This window comes from Hyperolius riggenbachi, chromosome 6 (assembly GCF_040937935.1).
Source record: "Hyperolius riggenbachi isolate aHypRig1 chromosome 6, aHypRig1.pri, whole genome shotgun sequence".
Classification (NCBI taxonomy): Eukaryota; Metazoa; Chordata; class Amphibia; order Anura; family Hyperoliidae; genus Hyperolius; species Hyperolius riggenbachi.
This window is the reverse complement of record NC_090651.1, coordinates 285,355,756-285,381,207: the sequence shown is the minus strand read 5'-3', so window position 1 is coordinate 285,381,207 and position 25,452 is coordinate 285,355,756. Positions and strand designations below refer to the sequence as shown.

Genomic DNA, 25,452 nt, shown 5'->3' with positions numbered 1-25,452 from the left:
CTCTCACTACCTACATGGGGGAGGCTCTTTGGCTACCTACACTGGGGGATTGCTTCTGGCTTCCTAATACTGGGGGGCCTCCTGTGGCTACCTATGCTGGGGAGGCAGACAATTCCCGGGGGAACTTGGGCTGTTCGCGTTTAACGCAAGTTTTTGCATTATTAGGACCTTTTAGTTTTTGAAAAAAATGATTTAAAGTTCTCGTTCTGGGTGTGGGAAATGTTTCAACAGCCGCTAACTTTAGCGGTTAATAGCAAAGCCCCTGAACATGCTAGAAACACCAAATTTGCAGGGTATGTTAAGGAGAGCAGTGCATGTTCCTGCAACAAGAGGAATTTTTTTTTCTTTCAAAAAGACCTTATAGTTTTTGAGAAAATCGATGTTAAATTTAGAGGAAAAAAGTAGCTAAGTTACTGTGCTAAAAAGGCATATAATGTATTAACATTTATATAAATGCATTTTTTTAAATTTTTTATATATGTTCAGAGTGTGGGAAATATATAAAAATACATTAAAAAAATTATGTGGTATCCCCCCTCCTAACTCTCTTTAACCCCTTGTCCCCCATGCAGGCTGGAATAGCCAGAATATGGAGCCCCGGCCATGTGGGGCTTTTCAACGTGACCCATACCAGCTCAAATGGTCCAATCCATGGAAAAGGGTCTCTTCCCTATCTCCGGTGCCCCAGGAGGAGGTGGGGGCCACCAACGTGGCATCATGGTGGCATCTGGAAGTCATTTCCCCTTTCCAGGAGAAATTAGTATAGGGTTGCATAGTACCCCTTACCCATTTCGAGATACTCTGTACAGCTAGAGCTCAAAGCATCTTTAAATTATGGTTCCAAGGCTCCCCATTGGTGTAATAACAGACCAATGGGGATCCTCCTGATCCTCATTGGTCTGTTATATGGGGAGCCTTGGAGCCAAAATTGAAAAATGCTTTGAGCGTTAGCTATAGTTAGTATAGCTAGAGCTGTGCTCTGTTCTCCCCGCTGTGCGGCTCCCGCTCTCTTCTCCCCCACTGCACCTATAGCGCCCACCCACGCTGTCGCCCTGGAGCACCCATAGCACCCTGATATCATGTGGACAGAGGAGCACACTTTTCAGTACTGTATCTGCATTAACTAATGAGACCTATGCTTCCTGTGCAAGCTGTTGTGTGATTATTGCATGCAAATTCCTCAACATTGAGCACTGTGGATCCTTCTCTTGCTTAGACACTGTCTGTACTTGCTTACTAAAGTATTGAAAATAAAAAAATGACTCCTTAATAATGAGTGAATTGAGATACAGTACTACAGTAAGCATACTTTATATGCTTAAGTATGACAATTTCATAATAAAGTAAACTTCTGATAAAGTAAAATACATTGCCTGGTCCCTTATAATCCCGGGCAGGCGGATGCGTTCCCCCATATAGCCTGTGGGCGTAACGCATCTGCCCCGGGCTACAGCTGGACCATCGGAGCAGATATTACATTGTCTGCTCCCGCTGGTCAAGTGTGGTGAAAGATATTGCAACCCAACACATTTTGTAACTAGCCATACAGTGCCTGCGCACTGTACGGACTGGGCATAACTGTGCATGCACCTTCTTTCAGTAATCCTGGCTGTAATTATTTGCAACCGCCGGTGTTCCAAAAGCAGCATACATTTACACAGTGATTAGTACCCTCCAGGGGGGGATTATTGGTTGTCCACCAAGGGGGATGGTTATAAGTTCCCTCCAGGGGGGTTAATAGTTGACCACTAAGGGGGGGGGAGTATTAGTTGCCCAGCAGAGGGGGGTTCTGTGTGAGAGTAGTAACAGTATAGGATAGGATAGGATACTAGCATATAGGGTTCTGTGTGAGAACAGGGTTAGCTTGGGTTGCATTTTATAATACTAATAGCTTTTATGGAATATTTAAGTTAAAAAAAATAAAAATGATTTTTAACTTACCTGGGGCTTCTTGGCATCGTCCTGTACCCACAACATCCCCCCCGATTGCCTCCGGCCAGCAGCCATGACCCCCGCAAAGCTGTCCTGTCGCCGCCTACTGCGCATGAGTGGCGCCAAGCCACACGAACCCTGATCGCGCTCCCACGGTGGGAGCGTTCTGCACAAGCGCAGTATGCGTAAATCACTACTACACATGTGCAGAGCAGTCCCGGCAGCAGGAACGTGATCAGGGTGCACGCAGCTTGGGGCCACACATGCGCAGTAGCCCGGCCAGCTTTGCAGGGGTCCCCACTGCTGGCTGAAGGGAATCGGCAGGATGTTGTGGGCACAGGACGACGCCAAGAAGCCCCAGGTAAGTTAAAATCTCTTTTTTTTTTTACTTAAATATTTCTTTTAGTCAATGGTTAGGTTGCACGTTCTGATACTAATACCTTTAAATTATTGCAACCACAGTGGCTTAGCTAAGGTGCAGGTTTTAGACTGGGGGACTCTATACATAACAATTGATACAGTGCACCAAGACCTGCTAAGGACAACCACAGTGTCAGAGGTGCAAGAAGAGGATGGGGAACAGTTTTTTAACCACTCCCATACCAGCAGTCTCTGTCCTCTTAAGGATGGGATTGGCTTACAGTGCTGACAGGTTCAGGAGCCAATGAAATTGCTAACAGCAGGGTGAGTGATCTGCAGCAGGGAGAGAGTGATACGATCGGTGGTAGAATGTGACGGGATTATTCAAATCTACACCCTGGCAGGTATAACAGGATCAAAACAGGGAGTAGATTACAATAATCAAGGTTCGGAAGTGGTTAATGATCAGGGGCGTAACTAGACTTAAAGAGACTCTGAAGTCTCAAAAAAAAGTCTTTTTATTTAACAAATATGTTTAATATCTTAGCCCTAACTAAACCACCGCATTCCCGCCTCTGTAAACTATCTAAATCCCCCCTAACTCGCCCTCCCTCTCCCCTGCAAAATCCACAACTTTCTTGGCCGTGGATTTTGCTGCCCTGAGCGCTTCCGCGTGAGGCAGAGTTATGAGCTGCAGCCCTGCCACACACGCGTCTGTCAGTGGCGGATCTCCGCCTCTCCCCCGCCCCTCTCAGTGAAGGAAGACTGAGAGGGGCGGGGAGAGGCCGCGATTCGGGCTGACAGACGCGGTAAGAGAGGCAGAGCTGCGGCTCATAGCTCTGCCTCTCACAGAAGCGCTGCCCGGATTGCCCCCCGGGGAGTTTGGGGGGATTTAGATAGTTTACAGCGGCGGGAATGCGGCGGTTTAGTTAGGGCTAAGATATTAAACATATTTGCTAAATAAAAAGACTTTTTTTAAAGACTTCAGAGTCTCTTTAAAGAAAGTCTGAAGCAAATATAAATTCTTCTTTTTACCTGCTATTTAGCTTAAGCAGTATAAGCAGAGGTGAAACGCTGTATTCCTGCGGCAAAACGAGGGCTTTATACCCCCAAATCCTGGGGCAAAATTCCACGACTTTCCAGGTTGTGGATTTTGCTGCTCGGGGAGGCAGAGTCTCTGCTGAAGTCTATCTGCACGCAGATCTCCGCCTCTCCCCACCCCTCTCTGTGAAGGAAGATTGAGAGGGGCTAGGAGAGGCGGCGATCAGCAGAGATTGACTCCAGTAGAGGCAAAGCTACAGCGCAAAGCTCTGCCCCTATCTGGAAGCGCTCCCCGCATTTTGCCCCGGGGATTTGGGGGGTATAAAGCCCTCATTTTACCACGGGAATGCTGCGTTTCATTCAAAAATTACACATGCTCCTACACAGTTTTTGTAAGTGAACGGGAGGCTTTTTTGCTAATTGGCTGCACTTGAGATTGGGGAGATGGTGGAGGAGGGGCCGCTAAAGCCTCTGGGCCCCCCTGCGATGGCAGGGGTCGCAGGGGTGATTTCTATACCCATGTTAATGATTACTACTATAGTGATTATTACCAGGCATATGATCAATAAAGAGCTAATACTGCGGTTGAGGGAGAGCCCGTCTGGCAGAGTGCGATCGCAACCTCTGTACCCCCTATTTCTACACCACTGTCAGAGGCGTAACAATAGACCCTGCAAGGGATGCAGCCGCAGGGGGAAGTGCATTTTCCCTGTCCTGAGAGACTCACAACTAAGGGCACGGAGAGAGAAAAAAAACTTTCTGCTCTCTGCACAATTGTTCCAATACTCCATCTGCTCAGCCACTGATAAGGAATCGTACAAAGTTTTGCAGACAAAGATTTGTCAGACAGTCCGTAATCAATGTGCAGCATGCTCTTGTGTACAGTACCCTGCCCACCACGGCCTCTCCATCCCCTCCCCAAGTGCTGTGTACTGTAGTGATGCTGAAGAATTCTTCAGAGCCAGTTCTGCTCCATCAGAGGACAGAGTAAGTGAAATAAGCTGAGGCTGGGAGCACACTTGTCTGTCAGTTTTCTGCACACCATGCGTGTCTATGTGTGAAAAATGCACATTTTATCACAGACGATAATGTAATTGATAGAGAAAATGCGTGATGTGCTAGACTGCTGTCTGTTTGTATCTGCATGGGGAGAAAACACATTCAAGTGTGCACTAACCAATTGAGTGACATTGGTTCTCAATTTACCTAGGGGGGTCCCATCCAAAGTTTTGCAGGGGGGAAGGCGGGGCAGTTATTTCCAGTTACGCCCCTGGCCACTGTTGCAAAATCTGACAAAGTTGCAATAACTTTCACCACGCCGGCACAAGTAGCAACCAAGTCTAATGCTGGATACACACGGGGCGTTCCCGCACTCGATGCGCCGCTCGATTCCCGTCAATTCTCGGCCGCTCGATTATTTCCGATTCGATAGATCGTTAGGTTAATTTGCCATACTTTACATGAGAATCGACCTAACAATTATCAAAATGCGCTCGGAAATAATCGAGCGGCCGGGAATCGAGCGCCGCATCGATTGCACCATGTATATCCAGCATTATTCTAGGAATACATGGTGCGTTTCCTGGCTCGATTATGCCGCCGGATCGATTTCTGTTCGTCCCTGCGGGCGATTCTCTTATCTTCCGCTCGTTTTCATCTTTTTCCATTGTCCAGCCCGCGGTATCGAGCGCGGATTTGATCCAGCGGGTGATTGGACATGTCGGAAATGATCAATCGAGCCATCTAATAGCTCGATCGAGCGGTACAAACTATTCCCAGCATGGCAGCATTAGAGTTTACTATAAAGGGACACTGCTGTACCAGTGACATGGGACACACAAGGATACTGCAGGTGCAGGTCACAACAGTGAGAAGAGTCTGTCAGGTTCAGGCAGCGTATGACTGGGATTCTGTATTGTGTCCTCTCCCCTGACTATGGTAGTTTCCCTTGTGCAGGCAGGGCGCAGGTGATGTCCTATACACTGGAGGAGTACGCAGCAATCACCAGAGCTCCACCAGCCCCAAAGTCTCTGAGAGTGAGAGAGTTGCGCTGACGCTCCGCGCTGCACATTCGTGTTTTTATCCTAGCTCGCCGGTAAACACGCCCACTCATAGCAGCCACGCCTTGGGCGGAGCCGCTGTGCGGATTTCGCGTTGGACGAGCCTTCCGCGCGCTCACATGTCATCCAAAGCGGAAGTGACGGAAGCGGTGTGGTGCGCGGCCACGGGAGAGACTCCTCTCCTCCTATCTACCCGGCGTACATCGGGAGGGCCGGGGGCCGCGGCGCTCTCCGGTAGCTGTAGTTCTCCATTTCCTATCCTCTCGTCCAGCATGGCAACCAATCTCCGGAAAGGCGGCGGGCTGATCGGGCTGGTGAAGGACGCTTTCCAGCCGCACCACCACCACCCAGCAGCGCAGCCCGGGGCAGTGGACCGGAAGACGGTGGAGAAATGCTGGAAGCTGATGGATAAGGTGGGCTGCAGCGCTCTGCGCTTGGTCAGATGTGTGACAGATTTATCCCGTTACTGATAATGGGAACTTGTGGCTGCTGGGTGCCGTGACGTCTCAGACAGCCTGAAGCCCGGACTGTAGTGCAGACAGGACGTGACTAGCTGTGTGTCATCACCTGGCCAGATGCAGCCCATTCATAGCCCACTGATCAGCCCCACTAACCTCTACAGATCAGAGCACAGGCAGGATGAACTTACCAGCACTCCCTCCTCCCACTGCTTTGGCTTGCCCTTTAAATTCTGCTAGCAGTCGCTTGTCACATCCTTATCACTGATTATTATTATTATATAGTATTTATACAGGACTGACCTAATCTTCCGTGCTTTGCAGTGTATGTAGTATTGTCACTAACTGTCCTTCAGAGGGGCTCAAAAAGTAATCCAGTGGTGTAACTAGAGGGGAGCAGCTGCTGTGACTGTTGAGGGGCACAAGATGTGGGGGGCACCAACTACTAACTTTGCCTTTTTTTGATACTCCAGATCAGGTGTTTTTGTAGCTACACATTTCATGGGTGGTGAAGATCCCGATGGCCACACTTATTTTATGAGCCTTGTAAGGTGGGTCACCATGTTGTGAGGGTCACCAAGAAGAGCCAAAGGAAGGGTTGTGAACATTAAGGGACGACATCAAAGTTTTGCTGGGGGCCACATGATTTGTAGTTATGTCCCTGATCTAATCCCTACCATAGTCATATGTCCACACGATAGTCATATGCCCACGGTAGTCTAGGGTCAATGTTAGAGGAAGTCAAATACTATCTGACCTAAACTTTGTGCTGACCCAGATAGTCCTGTGAATGGTTCCCACTACCTCCTGGTCCTGCTCCTAGACCACTTTTCCACCGGCAGCTGAAGGTAGTAAATTTGCTGCCTCTGTCAACTTCCCCATGATGCATCTGAGCATGACTGTTGGCGTCCTCAGATGTAACATGCCTTTTTCCCAACCAGGTAACATCACCGCGTGCCAAACAATTATGCACGCCATTCGGCTGCATGTAATTGCATCTGAATGGGACTTGTGGTTGGCAGCGGGGAGGCTGAACTGCCTGTCAAATGAACAGTTAAGCTGCCTGTGAAAAAAACTTGCCGTTAGTCTACTTTAGGGGACCCAGCAGGAAACCTCCTAGGGAAATTAAGCTAACGTGATTGGGTGGACATCACCCGCTCAAACTGCTAGGTTTCTGATAGGTTGTAGTAAACTACTCCCATACTATTTAGCCAATCACAACGCTTTGTGCTGTAGGATTGTGCTGTGATTGGAGAACTGTTGTTCCCTATGAGGTTTCCTGCTGGGTCCCCTAAAGTAGACTAGCGCCAATAACCTTACTGACCACCCCTGCCTGGACTCATTATAGACTGGTATATTCAGATGGACAGTATTTGTCGTTCTGATTGATTGCTTTACAGACTGTTACATAGCTCTATATCCTGGAAGGGAAGAAGGGTAGCGGCAAGCGAGTTGTGACAGTAAAACAATGCGTAATTTCTTGCTTAGCAAGAGATGCAAAGACTGGGTTTTTTTTTTTTTTTTGCATGAGACAATCACACACACTTGTCTCTAATGATCTTTGACCACTGCAAATCTGGCTTCTGTATCTTAAGTGCCCTGTAATTGTGCCATCTCCAGATTGTCCTGTGCCCAAATTGTCACGTTTGTACACTTATGTTGGTTTTTACAGCTGTCTGCATCCTTAGGACATTTTATTTTGACATCCAAACTCAGAGACATTACACTAATAAGAGGAAATGTTCCACTAAGAATTGGGAAATGCATCTCTGAGAATTGTTACTGAGCCTTATTAGAGTTATTATCTCATAAATGAATGTGTCTGCAAACTGAGCAGTGTTTTTTTTTTTTTTTTTTTTTTTTTCTTTTTAAAAAACAAATCTTCCTATAAGGGAGGATCGTAAGTGGTGTGTGCCATTGGGGAAAAAAACATTTCTTACGTACGGGATGCTGCTCTTCTGGTCCCCGGCTTTTACTGCACTGCCATCTTCACCCTTCCGCTGGCATTTGTAATTCCCGCATGCAATTCATGCTGGGAGATGCTGTCCCTGGATGCAAGTATAGCTCTGTACTTGCATCTTTCAGCATGGGAATTACAAAAGCTGGCAGAAGCTGATGGCCGGATGAAGAAGGCGGGTGTCATGTTTATTTCCTTTTAAATAATGCACATTGCCTGGCTGTCCTGCTGATTCTCTGCCTCTTATACTTTAAAGGACACCTTAGCGGTAAATGAATTTTAAAAAGGACACCTAATGTGTGTATGGGGAGTTGTGTGGATGCTTACCGCACCTCCTGTGTCCCGACGTTCTCTGGTAGTGATGCCCGTAATCTTCTTCCTGATCAGCGTGGTAGGTGCCCTCCAACTTGGACATAGCACGATGCGCTGCATGTCTGCTTGGGTGCCTTGTGACCACCTGAACGTGCTGACGTCATATGGTGTTGCTGGGGAGCGCGCTCGCAAGGCTCCCAAGAGGACATACTGCCAGGGCTGTGGAGTCGGTACAAAAATCTTTCGACTCCAACTCCTAAGTTTATGAAACTACAGACTCCGACTCAGGGTACCCAAAATGGCTCCAGCTCCAACTCCTGGAATCGGACTCCTTAGTCTAATACCTACCAGGGTTGTGGATTTTGTACAAAAATCATCCGACTCAGACTCCTCAGTTTATGAAAACGACTCAGACTCCAGGTGCCCAAAATTGCTTTGACTCCGACTCCACAGCCCTTCATACTGCGCATGCACAGCATAGTATGTCCAGGTCGGAGAGCACCGACCAGGAAGAAGATTATGGGCATCACTACTAGAGAACAGAGGGAGACGCCAGGACACAGGAGGCATGGTAAGCATCTGCACAACTCCCCATACACCCATTAGGTGTCCTTTTTAATAATGTATTTACCACTGAGGTATCCTTTAGGCCTCATTCACATCACTTTGCGCAGATGGCCGTGCGATCGGAAGGCAACGCTTATGATCACACGCCATCTGTGCCGCTATGTGCTGCTGATCCTATTCACTATAGTGAATGGGTCAGCGCTGCGTTTCCCGAAAAATGCATGCAGCAGTACGATAACGCAGCGCGTATGGTGGGAACGAGGCCTTCAAAGCACGCCTGAACTCAGAACTTTCTCTCTGCTCTAAAAGATAAGCAACAGCATAATAACCTTTAGGCTACATTCACAGTGGGACTGTGCGGAGCTATGTTATAAAGTCTTATAACGCAGCTTACCGCACTGCAATGCTAATCCTATTGAACGTTCACAGTGCAACGTTAGCGTCACATAGTAACGTGTAGCGTTATGGTAACTCACTGCTTGCAGTGCATTATCTCTAAATGCACACGTTACCAGGTACGGGAAAGCATACTTTTCATTGCCTCTATGCTTTACTATACCTACTGTATGCAACGGTAATGCTGCATTAATGTGTCACCATCTTTTTTTGCCTTTCGTTGTAATGCTGCGTTGTGACGTTAATGTTGCAATACAACACATCCCGCTGTGAATAAGCCCTTAAAGAAAAACATTTTTGTTACAGCTGATACTAATCCTTCAATAAATCTGCAGTGTCTACTTCCTGCTTTCCTGGAAGCCGACCTAGGGTTAACATCCTGTGTTAACAAATTAGCTGCTCTGCTGTGGCAGCCAGCTGACACAGCTGAGAGATCATATTACACTGTGATTAGTCACAGATGAGGGGGGATTAGATAGGGTAAACTCTAAATACATACGGCATGCATCTCTCTGTTTTCCTTTTGTCCTGTGCAAGAGTTCAGGTCCACTTTATAGAGAACCTGAGGTGTATATTTTTAAATCAGATGGACACAGGAATGGAATGGAAGGACACAGAGGCTGGTCATTGTATACAGACCGTGCCTCTGTGTCCTAATATGATTTATCAAACCCACCTCCGATTCTCTTTAAAGTGCACCTGAAGTGAACAAATATAAAAAAAAATGTACATACCTGGGGCTTCCTCCAGCCCCTTTCAGGCTAATTGGTCACCTGCCGTCCTCCTCCATCTCCTAGACGTCCTCTGTGCTGGTGCAATCTGGCCACGCACACACTCCTGTGGCTGGGAGCATTCTGCGCCTGCGCAGGCACAAAACGCTCTTGGTGACGGGGGCATGCGCAGTACGCAAGGTACCGATCAGCTTTGAAGGGTACTGGAGGAATCCCCAGGTATGTATAATTTGTTTTTATATATATTTAATAATCTCAGGTTTACTTTAAAGGAGTTACAATGACCCTGGCAAGAATAGACTGCCAGGGAAATGTTCGAGGTTTTCACCATTACTTAAACCTTTACAAACTGAAATAATTTGGCCTGAAACTGCACTTCAGATACATTATATGTTTTAATGGAAGTTGAGGTTGCTTTTCTGACTGCTACTACCTCTTTTTGAATGAATAGCTGTAGTTTTCGCACTATCAGGGAGTGTTCTTCTAACGTTACTGAAATGTTGCTGTGTAATTTGGGAGCAGGGGACCTGGGAGGCAACAGTTAGACCAGGCTTTCTCAACAAGGGTTCCCTGGAACCCCAGGGTTCCTTGAGTACTCTGCAGGGGTTCCTTGGCAGTTTCCCCCATCGTGGGGGGAAGTATGATAGAGCACATTATAATAGGAGGTACTGTAAACATAAGTACTAAATTGGACTAAATGAGTGGTACTGTAATTGGGGGTAGAGAAATAAACAGCCTCTTACTTTTAACCCTCCTGGCGGTATAAATTCCGCCAGGAGGCAGCGCAGCAGTTTTTTGTTTTTTTTTTATATCATGTAGCCGCTGCTCAGCGGCATCCCCCGCCCGCTTTGATCGCCTTCGGCGATCTCCGATCAGGAAATCCCGTTCAAAGAACGGGATTTCCTAGAGGGCTTCCCCGTCGCCATGGCGACGGGGCGGGATGACGTCAGTGACGTCGTGACGTCATTGGGAGTCCCGGCCCACCCCTCAGCGCTGCCTGGCACTGATTGGCCAGGCAGCGCATGGGGTCTGGAGGGGGGGCCGGAACGGCGCGACGGATAGCGGCGATCGAGCGCGGGGCGGCGGCGATCGGTATGCGTCCAGCAAAAAAAAATTGCGCAAATCGGCCCAGCTGCGCGGCTTACCCCGAACGTTACCGCCAGGAAGGTTAAAGACCATGCCTCCTGCAAAATAAATGCAGGGGTTCCTCAAGATAAAAAATTGTTTGCAGGGGTTCCTTGAGATCTAATTTGCAGTGTTCCTCCAGGGTACAAAGGTTGAGAAAGGCTGAGTTAGACCAATAACAAGACCACACCAAATATTGCAGCTCAACTTATTCATTCCTCTCGATACTTTTCTTCCCACCCCAGCTGAAAAAGTTTGGCATGTCTTGCGCCCTTCTGACTTGCTTCTACTCCTCCACCATTGAGTCATTTCTGTGCTGCTCTATCTTTGTATGATTCGCGGGCGCTTCTGCTAGGGACCTCCTGTACTTCTCCAGAGTGAAACCTAGAGCAATCGGATTACAAATGATCCCTCCCACCCTGGAGCCGCAACCTCAACCTATCCCCATCGGGTCACAACTTCAGGACCGTCTCTACCAGCACCTCCAGACACAGGAACTCTTTATTTTCCCCGGCTGTTCTAGCCCTCAACTCAGCCCCCCACCACCACAACAACCCAAATTGGCAATCCCCACTATAAAATGTAAATAAGCAATCCACTTGTGTAATGTAAACTGCAATACGTTCATATCCCATCCCCGTGTTGTGTACCCATGTGTGTTTTTGTTTTTTTGTTTTTTTTCTGTCCTGAATTTCTGCTGTGCTTCCTGTGCTAAAAATAATTCCTTGTACAATACCCTGTACTTGGTGAATAAAACCTATTATTCTATTTCTCAGACATTAGCTTCCCATGCATCTGCAATCATTGACTTAAAGTGATTAAAGCAGAAAAAAAAATCAGTTTGTTACCTGAGGCTTCTTGTAGCCCCCTAGAGTCATCCTGTGCCTGTGCCATCCTTCTGAGACCCTCAAGCGAGAAGCGACGACGCCCACAAAGCTTGCCGGTCGGCGGCTACTGCTCATGCACGGCCTGAGCCGCATGTACCCTAATCACACTCTCGTTGCCAGGGTCGTCATGCGCAGTAGTGATTTTCCTATACTTTGCAGAACACTGCCATGCCCAGGGATGCGGTGAGGAGGCACGTGGCTGGCCAGCTTTGAGGGGGTCATCGCTACTGGCTGGAAGGTCTTGGGAGGACAGCACGGGCATAGGATGACTTCAGGGGCTGCAAGAAGCCCCAGGTAAGTCAAGCTGATTTTTTTTCTCTTTAGATTTCCTTTTAAAGTAAATCAGAGAGATCTTAAAGTCAAACATTTAGATACTTACCTTGGGAGAGGGAAGCTTCTGGATCCTACAGATGCTTCCCCTGGAGCCTTCTGTTCCAGCGCTGGGCTTCCCCACAAGTTTCATAGTGCATGCCCGCACTGCGCAGTAGCATGGAGACGCCTCTCGGGGCTCGGTTGACAAAGCCAAGCCGTTTGGCTACGTGTTAGTGCACAGGTGCGAGATGTCTGTACCTGAGCAGTGTGGGTTGAGTTTGTTGATGAGCTTGAGAGTCTCAGCACTGGAATGTCAGAGGGTGACTGGCAAAGCCTCTGGAGGATCCAGAAGGTTTCCTCTTCAAAGGTAAGTACCCAAATTGGGACCTTTTTTCCCTTCAGGTTTACTTTAATGTGTGTACACACATCAAAGTAGCCACTCAACTGATATTCCCTAAAAGGGAATAAATATGGCCACCTCCATATCCCTCTTGCTTCAGTTGTCTTTTAAGGCTGCTTTCACAGTGGGACGTTACAGGCGCACGTTAGAGCAGCCTGTAACGCAGCCCAACTCACAGTAATGAAAAATCAATGGGCTGTTCACAGTGCCCACGTTGCGTTACAGTGTAACGCTGTACATTCAATGAAAGTGCAGCTTGGTGTGCGTTATATGCGCTTTTAGCCGTGTTAGACTGTTTGCACATGCTCATTAATGTTTTGTTGTTTTTTTTTGTATTTTTAAGTGCAGGAGAGGAGGAGGGGAGAGTCAGCTATTATGCTTAGCCAGATGGCTAATTAACCTCCCTGGCGGTAAGCCCGAGCTGAGCTCGGGCTATGCCGCGCAGCAGGATTTCTCAGGCCCTGCTGGGCCGATTTACTTTTTTTTTTTTGCAACTCGCAGCTAGCACTTTGCTAGCTGTGTGTGCATTCCGATCGCCGCTGTTCTCCTCGCCGCGCCGCCCCCCCCCCCCAGACTCCGTGCGCTGCCTGGCCAATCAGTGCCAGGCAGCGCTGAGGGGTGGATCGGGACTCCCTTAGACGTCATGACGTCATCCCGCCCCGTCGCCATGGTGACGGGGAAAGCCCTTCAGGATTTCCTGATCAAAGATCGCCGGAGGCGATCGAAGCAGGCGGGGGGATGCCGCTGTACAGCGGCTATCATGTAGCGAGCCCTGGGCTCGCTACATGATATTAAAAAAAAAAAAATAGTGTTGCGCTGCCCCCTGGCGGTTCCTAATACACCGCCAGGGAGGTTAATATTCACTGCACTGCAGTGTTTACTTCCTGGAGCGGCCGCTTACTGGCTGGCGGTACTACGTGATGCGAAGTGTTCCGATCATGTGGTCTCCACAGTCTTGCCGCATGCGCCGTTTTCATCCGATAGTACGCATCAAGAGACGCATAACACTGCTCTATATAACGTTCAACTTCAAAGCTCACATGCGTTGCGTTAGGGGCACGTTATACGACCTTAACGTTGCATCTAACGCAACGTCTTAGTGGGAAAGAGCCCTGAGAGCCAGAGCTGCGTGGTCCTGAAAGACTTGCATTTTGCATTATTTGTTGGCGCTTAATATCTAGAAGGGTGGGTGATTCTTTTTTTTTTTTTTTTTTTTTTTGTGAGCTTTTAACAAATAAACTGGTCAGTAAGATGTGAAGAATAATATCATTATGCCTGTACATGAGGTTGAGCTGTCATCCATCCTGTGGACTTTACCAGCCATATCACCTCCCCAAGTTCCTGTTTCCATCCTCACTGATACCACTAATAAGTTAAGCAAGGGGTGTTTCTTCCTGTAAACTTGTTCATAGCTTAAAATGACTAAATGGAGGAAGTAAACTTACACAGTAATGACCACTCTAGACTGCAGTGGTTGCAGAGTCTCAGAGACCACTTCCACCATTTTAAATGGAAAAAAATAATAATAGTCATTCTGGCCATCTCCAGCAGCATCCACCTAAAACTGATCTATCAGGTGTGAATGTATGCTCTTCCTGCTGTCTGTGGCTTATCTCATTGTCCTTTCATACGTTACCTTCCGGTTACTTTACTTGAACAGTATAATCTTGTTATAGTAAACTCTGATTATAGTGGAACTTGGGGTATAGTAAACTTTTAAATGTCCAGGTCCAGGCCAAGCGCCATTATAAGTATATGGGAGTAACCCCTGGTATAGTAAACCTGTTTTTTTATATAACTTCGGTTATAGTGAACCTGTTTTTTGGCCCCTGCGATATTCTATATCTGGCTATAGTGGAAAGTCGGTGGGAGCATGCACAAGACCCATGACCTGTGTGCAGGGTGGCAGCCATGCTTTAGGCTCTCGTGGATTACCTCAAAAGCTCCGGCCGGTGCATGCTCTAAGGAACGCAAGCTTGCACCTGTTGGTTAACAATAGAGTCAGCACCATCCAGTATTCTTATGCTCTTTATTGGTAAAATAGCATGATGTATGCTGTCAGCAGCGACAGCCCTGCTGTTTCGGTCCACAGACCTTTTTCAAGCTGCTCAGAATGTGCATCACACTACAAATTAAAATCAATGAGTTTAAATAGGTACATTGCCATATTCCAACCAATCACAAACAGGCACCTCCAAGCCAATCAGAATGCAGAGGCCTTCGCACGGACCTGATAGGAAACTGAGGTCCCTAACATGCAAATTATTCCATTACTATTCCACCCACATGACGAAAATAACTCCACCTATATCAACGCACATCCTCCCAATAATAACACGGGGAGGGTAAATATTCATTACAAGCGATCAACATCTCTGCTTACAATAAAACATCTCCAGATGAGAAATGCATATAGAAACATCGCTGAACTTACTGGAGTGTTGTCACACCGAATTCCCACAGTTCAGGATCGAGCGGCTCCTCTCCGTCCACATCAAGCACTTCCGCATACGGACGTCCAATGACGTCAGTTTACATGTGACAAAGTCACATGCTCCCACCTCCAGGGGGCGTGTAGGGGCAATACACCTCCTCGTCCCCATGGCAACGTATGCACGCGTCTCCACGGCAACCCAGCCGTAGCACGGCGCTGCATATAAACATCCGCTGCCTCACAAAAATAGAGGAGAAAAAGGGAAAACATACTTATGGTGCCGTAGTGCACAGAGACTCACCACTCCATCAGGAACATCTGGGTCGGTCCTGCCTATTGGGCTGTTAAACGGCCTTCTGTATCCCCTGGCAAAAAAGTGCCTGTTAAAATAAACACAATATTAAACAACCATACCCCACCACGAAGAGAACACAGACACTCCAATCTATGCAGTTATAGTATGCATGGCAATAAGTCATATTCCTTGTTCAGACCACCTCTCCCCATAGTCCCCAGTTTTCTAATCCAACCCGCCTCCTTTGTGAGCAACAGCTTCAAACGATCTCCCCTCCTTGGTGTTAAAGGGGCCTGATCTATCACCTGCACCCTTAACTGCGCTACAGTGTGTCCACAATTCTTAAAATGTAAGGAGACTGCCTGCTCCTCACATCCACCTCTAATCGCCGTTTTATGTGACGAGATCCTATCCTTTAGTGGTTGGGTCGTCATTCCGACGTACCCTAACCCACAAGGGCACTTAATCAGGTATACCACAAATCTTGATTCGCAGTTGTAACAACCATTAATGCGAAACGTGCGGCCACTCAGTGGATGTGTAAAGCAATCTCCTTTTAGCACATGACTGCACATGTGGCAATTTAAACAGGGGTATGTACCCCGTCTATTGGTATTCTCCTCCGGTTGAATACAGGTATGAACCACCTTATCCCTAATAGAGGGCGGGCGTCGGAATGACATAAGGGGCGGATACCTGAACTCTTCCACATGAGGAAACGATTCTTGTAAAATCTTCCAGTGCTTCCTAATAGCTGTCCCTATCTGTTGACTAAGGCTATTATAAGTTGTAACAAAAGGTAATCTCAACCCACTTACATTACTTCCACCCCGTCCCCTCCTCTTACTGCATACCTCTTCTGGATAACCTCTTTTAGCAAATTTCATCTGCATTTGTTCAATCCTAACTCTGCGCCTCTCTGGATCAGCCACTAACCGCTCCACTCTTGTTAGCTGCCCACTAGGAATATTATCCTTTACATGCTGGGGATGGAAACTTCCATACTCCAAGATGGAATTGCGATCGGTTGGCTTGGTGTACAGGTCCGTGAGTAAACAATCACCAGACCTGTACACCAATGTATCCAGAAACGCAATCTGATCAGTTGCCACATGCGCAGTCAATTTAACCACCTTAGCGATATGGACGAGCTCAGCTCGTCCATTACCGCCAGAGGGTGCCGCTCAGGCCCTGCTGGGCCGATTTACATGAAATAAAGAGCAGCACACGCAGCCGGCACTTTGCCAGCCGCGTGTGCTGCCCGATCGCCGCCGCTCTGCGGCGATCCGCCGCGAGCAGCGGCGAAAGAGGGTCCCCCCAGCCGCCTGAGCCCTGCGCAGCCGGAACAAATAGTTCCGGCCAGCGCTAAGGGCTGGATCGGAGGCGGCAGACGTCAGGACGTCGGCTGACGTCCATGACGTCACTCCGCTCGTCGCTATGGCGACGATCTAAGCAAAACAAGGAAGGCCGCTCATTGCGGCCTTCCTTGTTTATTCTGGGCGCCGGAGGCGATCAGAAGAACGCCTCCGGAGCGCCATCTAGTGGGCTTTCATGCAGCCAACTTTCAGTTGGCTGCATGAAATATTTTTTTTTTTATTTAAAAAAAACCCTCATGCAGCTGCCTTGGCGATCTTAATAGAACGCCAGGGTGGTTAATACAGGGACACTTAAGATGTAAATCATCTAAAAACGCATCAAGGGTCGAACGGGGCCCCATCCACACGCAAAAGATATCATCAATAAATCTAAGCCAGCATTTAGCATGCTGACAAAACAATCCATTACTATAAACAAATGCCTCTTCATATTGGCCCATGAATAGATTTGCGTAGGATGGAGCCACGTTCGACCCCATCGCGGTGCCTCTCTGCTGTATATAGAACTGTCCCTCAAAAAGGAAGTAGTTATCTCGAAGTATAATCTGTAACAAAGTTATCACAAATTTTCTCTGAGGACTAGACAACTCCGAATACATCATTAGATACCATTCAACAGCCTCTACACCTCCATCATGTGGGATGGAGGTGTAGAGGCTCTCAACATCCAGCGTTACCAACAACGATTCTGATGTCAATGCAGGTAAAAGGTTTAATTTCTCAATAAACATGTGCGTATCTCGCAGGTAAGAGTCTACTGACTGAACCAAGGGCTGTAACAGCCTATCTACAAATTGTGCTAGCGGGACAAAAACAGAATCAACACAGAATCGACACTATCGGTCTGCCAGGTGGCGACACTAAGCTTTTGTGAATCTTCGGGAGGGTATATAATATAGGAGTCCTTGGGTGAGGTTTAATCAGGAACTTAGCACACTCCTGATCAATAATGTCTTTCTTTAAAGCTTCCCCCACTAAATCTTCAATCCTCTTCTGAATCCTAAAGAGAGGATCTATTTCCACTCTCCTATATATTTCCTCATTAGCAAGTTGTTTAAGTATTTCACTTCGATAGTATGAGGTGTCCAGCACAACTACCGCTCCCCCTTTATCTGCAGGTCGTATGGTTATCATTTTATTGTCCTGTAGAGACTTTAGTGCTTCCCTTTCTCCAGATGTTAAATTTGGTGTTACATGAAAGTTCCTCCTGCCATGTTCCTGTTCCAGCTTTTGTAACTCCATATTCACCTTTGATATAAACGCATCAATCATAGGATGACTAGGTGGATTAAATTTGCTTTTATTCCTCAATCCCAGAGGTCTCAAGGCAAGTTCTTGCTCCTCCTTTACTTCTCTGGATACTGGCCATATAGGCATGGAGGCAAAGTATTGTTTCAATTTAATATTCCTGTAGAAGCGACATAAGTCCAGATCTAACTTAAAAAAAATCAGGACCAAAAGTGGGGCAGAAACCTAAACCATGGTTCAATACTCGAGTCTCGTCCTGCGTCAGCACATGTTGAGATAAATTTACCACTAATTGTGTTTCTGTTGTGTCCGCTGCCTTAGATTCATCTTGCCGGACACCGCTTTGTCGGGCTTGCCTCCTCTTTTTCTCGTGGTATCTCCGACCTCCTCTCCTTCTGTGTCTTGCATAGGGGCCGGGGAGGTGTCCCTGGAAGATGTTAAAAAATCAGATGAGGATGAGCCTTCCCCTCTCGGTTGCTGTGGCTTCTTTCCTTGCCGTCTGAGGAATTTCCTACCCCTTCCCTTCAGAGTGAAGCCCTCCTTTTGCCAAACATACACATAGCCACTCGTATAGTCTGAAAGGTCCCGATGGTATTTAGATCTCTTAGTTTCTTCAACCCCTTTTCTATACCCTTCCATCTTATCCTTGAGGGTATCCGTGAAATCCTGGGCAGCTGACGCAGGTCCGTGCGAAGGCCTCTGCATTCTGATTGGCTTGGAGGTGCCTGTTTGTGATTGGTTGGAATATGGCAATGTACCTATTTAAACTCATTGATTTTAATTTGTAGTGTGATGCACATTCTGAGCAGCTTGAAAAAGGTCTGTGGACCGAAACAGCAGGGCTGTCGCTGCTGACAGCATACATCATGCTATTTTACCAATAAAGAGCATAAGAATACTGGATGGTGCTGACTCTATTGCTATCGACATACTGGAGTTTCCTGTGCAGGGATACTGAGGGTCACAGCACATCCTGACATCCTCTCCTGGGTGCATGCTTCGGACTGAAGACTGCACCTGTTGGTTAGACCTGTGCTTCCTCTGTACACATATTGCCCTACAGCAGGGTAGTGCACTGGATAATATGGGCTCAGCTTTTACAAGGTGAAAGACTGCTCTGTAACACCACCAGTAAACTCAGTGCTGGAAGTCCTGGTAGGAGAACACTGCTTGGTGCACGTATTTTCCCCCCAAACTCTCAGCTGTTTCTGTCACTGTGTTACTGCTTATTTGACTACCCAGGAAGTCAAATTTTGAGAGCTATCCTTACACAGGCTCTAGGATTGCTAAAAAAGAGATTACACATCTGTGGGGTTGCCTTATTTTTCTGTAGACATCAATGTGACTCATCGACCCCACTAACCACTTCCTGCCTGGAAGCCATTGCAGTGCATATTATGCTCCATTCCACATGACATTCCACAGACAGGTATGCTTGTGCAGCCCAGCTCACTAAAATACTTAAGGCAGGGAACACACTTGTCGTACGCGTTTTGATATGTACGCGTTTGCGTTTCCGCGTTTGCGTTTCCGCGTTTGCGTTTCCGCGTTTTGCCGTTTTCGCGTTTTTCCGTTTTTTTTTTTTTTTTTTTTTTTTTCCCTCATTCATGACAGGGATGCTTTTCTGACATCATTTCCCGTGGAAGTGTTTTCATTGTGTGGTAGAAAAGGTCACACAGTGGTAGTGAAGATGTTCCCTAGCATTCCCCGCCAGATACCCCGATCTTCCCTAGCATTCCCCGCCAGATACTCCTACTCCTCCGGTTCCCATCTGCCAACAAAACCCCTGCTCTTTGCACGCCAAATCCTCCTGCTCTTCTCCACCGCTCCCCGCCCGCCGATCAGCTCCTACATAAAAAAAAAATGTATGCCACTCACCCACAAGGCAAAGCAGTCCATTTGGCGTGCGGTGGAGAAGAGCAGGAGGATTTGGCGTGCAAAGAGCAGGGGTTTTGTCGGCAGGTGGGAACCGGAGGAGTAGGAGTATCTGGCGGGGAATGCTAGGGAAGATCGGGGTATCTGGCGGGGAATGCTAGGGAACATCTTCACTACCACTGTGTGACCTTTTCTACCACACAATGATATGTATGGTATGGACAAACCAGTCCAGCACACTCAATGGCGCTTCTTTTCTTTGCCGCCAACGGAGAGAGGAAGGGGAAACACGTCACAAACCCTAATTTGAATAGCCGCACATGTTACCCGCAGGCGATTCTGTGCTGTAGAGGAATCGCCTGCATACCGTACAAATATCTCCGGAAAAAAGCAGAAAGGATAGCGATTTCAAAACGCACATTAAAAACGCTATCCTACACGCAATAAATATTACGTTTTCTAGCCTCCTATTATTTAACATTATATGCGGCAGTATGGTAATTTGTGCGTTTTGACTAGTGCGGCAAAACGCGCAGAAACGCATGTAGTGTGTTCCCTGCCTCAAGGAACCTGAAGCAAGAGGTATATGGAGTGATAGTGGTCTTTTAAATTTCTGTCTGTTAATGAACCTGACTCCTAAAATTTTCAATTGGGCTCCTGGTTTGGGACCCCGCCACATTATTTCACCTCTGGTGTGATGTGTGTCAGGTAAGAGTTGTGAACTTCGTGCCACCCATTAGTTGACAGTTTTTAGCATTTTTATGTTAACGTTTGCAAAGTCAGGCCTGGAACCCACAAGGAATCGCTGCAGCGCTTTAACCACTTTAGGAACGCAGGCTTACACGCCCCTAGTGACCAGGCTATTTTTCTCAATACAGGGCTGTGCAGCTTGGTCAGTTTGCTGCACAGCCCTACAACTCACCACACAAATTAATATTACATCCTTTTGTTGTGCTTAAAGGGGTTCTGTGGGGGGGAGCTAAGGATAAAAACACACTTACCTGGGGCTTCTTCAGCCTCCTGTAGCAGTAATGTCCCACGCCATCCTCCTCTGATCCGGCATGCCCCGGTCTAGTGTGGCATGCCATCCAACTGTGGCTGCGCTGCCGTGTGCCTGCTCTCTCCCGCACGCGTCATCGGAAGCTTACTGCGCAGGCGCAGTACAAGAAAACTTCGTACTGTGCCTGTGCAGTAAGCTTCCAATGACGTGAGTGGCAGCGCACATTACTCGTCTTTGTCAGCCGAATAATTGCCCAGTGCCGGCGGCGGGAAACGGCGGATTGGAGGAGAACGGCGTGGGACATTACTGCTACATGGGGCAGATAGAAGCCCCAGGTAAGTGGCGTCTTTTATCCTCAGCCCCCTCCCCCCTACAGAACCCCTTTAACATCCCTGGCGTTCTGATTTATTGCGGCTCACGGCCGCGGGAGGGTTTTTTGAAGTTTTTTTTTACTACCTGTAGCTAGCCTAGCGCTAGCTACATGCTTTCCCACCCATCCCCCCGATCGCCACCGGCGTAAATACCCAACAGGAAATCCCGTTCTGAACGTGATTTCCTGTATGGACTTTCCCCATCGCCATGGCGACTATCGCGATGACGTCATCGACTTCGTGACGTCAGGGGGAGTCCTGATCCACCCCATAGCGCAGCCTGGCGGTGATTGGCCAGGCTGCGCAAGGGATCTGTGGGGGGGGGGGGGGGTTGGGGGCCTCTTTCGCGGCAGCGATCGCAACAAACACACAGCTAGCAAAGTGCTAGCTGCGTGTTTGAAAAAAAACATTGTGCAAATTGGCCCACCAGGGCCTGAGCAGTGTGCGGCGTTACTGGATGAGCTGAGCTCGTCCGTAACGCCCAGGAGGTTAATAGGACACTCTGCCGGAGGTCTTTAATCACTGCTGAAATTTTTTTTTTTTTTTTTTTTTTTTTTTGGGGGGGGGGAGAAAAGGAGGCTTTTCTCCCTCCTTCCTCCCTGATGGGGATCGGCACTCATCCCCGCCTCTCATAGGCATCAGCCCAGTGTCCCTCGTACAGCGCTGCAGGAGATCGCAGGGCTGTTCAAATGTAAACAAAGGGGAATTATTTTCCCTTTCGGCTCTAAACAGTCTGTTAGCCGTAAACGCGCATGCGGGCGTGCGCTCCCTGGTAAAGTGCAGCTCCATGACTTGACGCCAATCGGCGTTAGGCAGTTCTGGGGCTCCCGCCGTGGTCACGCCCATTGGCGCGGTCGTTAGGTAGTTTAAAATCGACACAGTGTTTGCGATCGTGATTTTCCAACGCTGTAAGCTGTACAGCATTTTTGATTTGCAAATATTTTTTTTTTTATTATATTTTGCGACTATTATATTTACCAGGCATCCTCCTTTTGTCCATAGCCCCACCTCCTAAAGAAAGAGGTCATAGGTGCTTCTCTGGGACTTCTTCCTTTAGGGGGCGGGACTGTGGACGGAAGAAGGAAATCTGGACACCTGGCGAGTATTTAATTTTAGTTTAACCACTTGAAGACTGCAGTGCTAAACCCCCCTAAAGACCAGGCCATTTTTTACAATTCAGACCACTGCAGTTATAACTGTTTATTGCTCGGTTATACAACTTGCCACCCAAACAAATTTTACCTCCTTTTCTTGTCACTAATACAGCTTTCTTTTGGTGCAATTTAATTGCTGCTGCGATTTGTACTTTTTATTATATTCATCAAAAAAGACATGAATTTTGTCAAAAAAATGATTTTTTTAACTTTCTGTGCTGACATTTTTCAAATAAAGTAAAATTTCTGTATACATGCAGCGCGAAAAATGTGGACAAACATGTTTTTGATTAAAAAAAACCCATTCAGTGTATATTGATTGGTTTGGGTAAAAGTTATAGCGTTTACAAACTATGGTGCAAAAAGTGAATTTTCCCATTTTCCAGCATCTCTGATTTTTCTGACCACCTGTCATGTTTCATGAGGGGCTAGAATTCCAGGATAGTATAAATACCCCCCAAATGACCCCATTTTGGAAAGAAGACATCCCATAGTATTCACTGAGAGGCATGGTGAGTTCATAGAAGATTTTATTTTTTGTCACAAGTTAGCGGAAAATGACACTTTGTGACAAAAAAAATAATAATAAAAAGTTTCCATTTCTGCCAACTTGTGACAAAAAAAAATGAAATCTGCCACAGACTCACCATGCCCCTCTCGGAATACTTTGGGATGTCTACTTTCCAAAATGGGGTCATTTGTGGGGTGTGTTTACTGTCCTGGCATTTTGGGGGTGCTAAATTGTAAGCACCCCTGTAAAGCCTAAAGGTGCTCATTGGACTTTGGGCCCCTTAGCGCACCTAGGCTGCAAAAAAGTGTCACACATGTGGTATCGCCGTACTCAGGAGAAATAGTATAATGTGTTTTGGGGTGTATTTTTACACATACCCATGCTGGGTGGGAGAAATATCTCTGTAAATGAGATTTTTTTAGATTTTTTTTACACACAACTGTCCATTTACAAAGATATTTCTCCCACCCAGCATGGGTATATGTAAAAATACACCGCAAAACACATTATACTACTTCTCCTGAGTATGGCGATACCACATGTGTGGCACTTTTTTGCACCCTAACTGCGCTAAGGGGCCCAAAGTCCAATGAGTACCTTTATGATTTCACAGGTCATTTTGAGAAATTTCGTTTCATGACTACTCCTCACGGTTTAGGGCCCCTAAAATGCCAGGACAGTATAGGAATCCCACAAATGACCACATTTTAGAAAGAAGACACCCCAAGGTATTCAGTTAGGAGTATGGTGAGTTCATAGAAGATTTTATTTTTTGTCACTAGTTAGAGGAAAATGACACTTTGTGAAAAAAACAATAAAAATCAATTTCCGCTAACTTGTGACAAAAAAATAAAATCTTCTATGAACTCACCATACTCCTAACTGAATACCTTGGGGTGTCTTCTGCCTAAAATGGGGTAATTTGTGGGGTTCCTATACTGTCCTGGCATTTTAGGGGCCCTAAACCGTGAGGAGTAGTCTTGAAACCAAATTTCTCAAAATGACCTGTGAAATCCTAAAGGTACTCATTGGACTTTGGGCCCCTTAGCGCAGTTAGGGTGCAAAAAAGTGCCACACATGTGGTATCGCCATACTCAGGAGAAGTAGTATAATGTGTTTTGCGGTGTATTTTTACACATACCCGTGCTGGGTGGGAGAAATATATCTGTAAATGGACAATTGTGTGTAAAAAAATGGAAAAAGTTGTCATTTACAGAGATATTTCTCCCACCCAGCATGGGTATGTGTGAAAAGACACCCCAAAACACATTATACTACTTCTCCTGAGTACGGGGATACCACATGTGTGACACCTTCTTGCAGCCTAGCTGTGCAAAGGGGCCCACAGTCTAATGAGTTTCACAGGTCAATTTTACTCATTTGTTTTCCAGACTACACCTCACGGTTTTGGGCCCCTAAAATGCCAGGGAAGTATAGGAACCCCACAAGTGATCCCATTTTGGAAAGAAGACACCCCAAGGTATTCCATGAGGGGTATGATGAGTTCATAGATTATTTTATTTTTTGACACAAGTTAGTGGAAATGGATTTTTTAGTTTTTTTTCTCGCAAAGTGTCATTTTCCACTAACTTGTGACAAAAAATAAAATCTTCTATGAACTCACCATACCCCTCATGGAATAACTTGGGGTGTCTTCTTTCCAAAATGGGGTCACTTGTGGGGTTCCTATACTGCCTTGGCATTTTAGGGGCCCTAAATTGTGAGGAGTAGTCTGGAAACCAAATAATTAAAATTGACCTGTGAAATTCTAAAGGTACTCATTGGACTTTGGGCCCCTTTGCACAGCTAGGCTGCAAAAAAGTGTCACACGTGTGGTATCGCTGTACTCAGGAATAATAGTATAATGTGTTTTGGGGTGTATTTCACACATAACCAATCCTGTGTGTGAGAAATATCTCTGTAAATGACAATTTTTCCCATTTTTTTACACTAAATTGTCATTTACAGAGATATTTCTCCCACCCAGCATGGGTATGTGTGGAAAGACACCCCAAAACACATTATACTACTACTCATGAGAATGGCAATACCACATATGTGACACTTTTTTGCAGGCTAGCTGCGCAAACTTGCCCAAAGTCCAATGAGCACCTTTAGGCTTTACAAGGGTGCTCACAATTTAGGCCCCCACCAAACAATTCCAGGACAGTAAAACACCCCAGAAATGACCCCATTTTGGAAAGAAGAGACCCCAAGGTATTCCACGAGGGGCATACTGAGTTCATATAAAATTTTATTTTTTGTCATAAGTTAGCGGAAAATGACACTTTGTGGGAAAAAAAATAAAAAAATCCATTTCTGCTAATTTATGACAAAAAATAAAATCTTCTATGAACTCACCATGCCCCTCAGCGAATACCTTGGGGTGTCTTCTTTCTAAAATGGGGTCACTTGTGGGGGTCTGTCCTGGCATTTTAGCGTCTCCACAATCATTACATGTATGGCCAGTATTAGGAGTTTCTGCTATACTCCTTATATTGGGCATACGGGTGATGCACTTTTTTCTCCATAAAAGGAAAAATGAACGGCAAAGATTCTCACATTCGCATTGATCAATGTGGATGAAAAAATATCTGCCGAAATATGTGAAAAAAGGGGGGGCATGGCGTTTGCCAGGACATAGGAGCAC

General features: G+C 46.8%; 1 protein-coding gene across 1 annotated transcript in view; it reads left to right on the top strand.

Annotated features, from left to right (window-relative positions):
* The first annotated feature begins 5,525 nt into the window (after positions 1–5,525).
* CBL (Cbl proto-oncogene) overlaps positions 5,526–25,452 on the top strand; it is a 100,252-nt gene continuing 80,325 nt past the window's right edge. Inside the window, exon 1 of the mRNA XM_068240970.1 lies at positions 5,526–5,806. Within this exon, the coding sequence (XP_068097071.1) occupies positions 5,666–5,806 (141 nt within the window). The 5' untranslated portion in view covers positions 5,526–5,665. The remainder of the gene's footprint in view (positions 5,807–25,452) is intronic.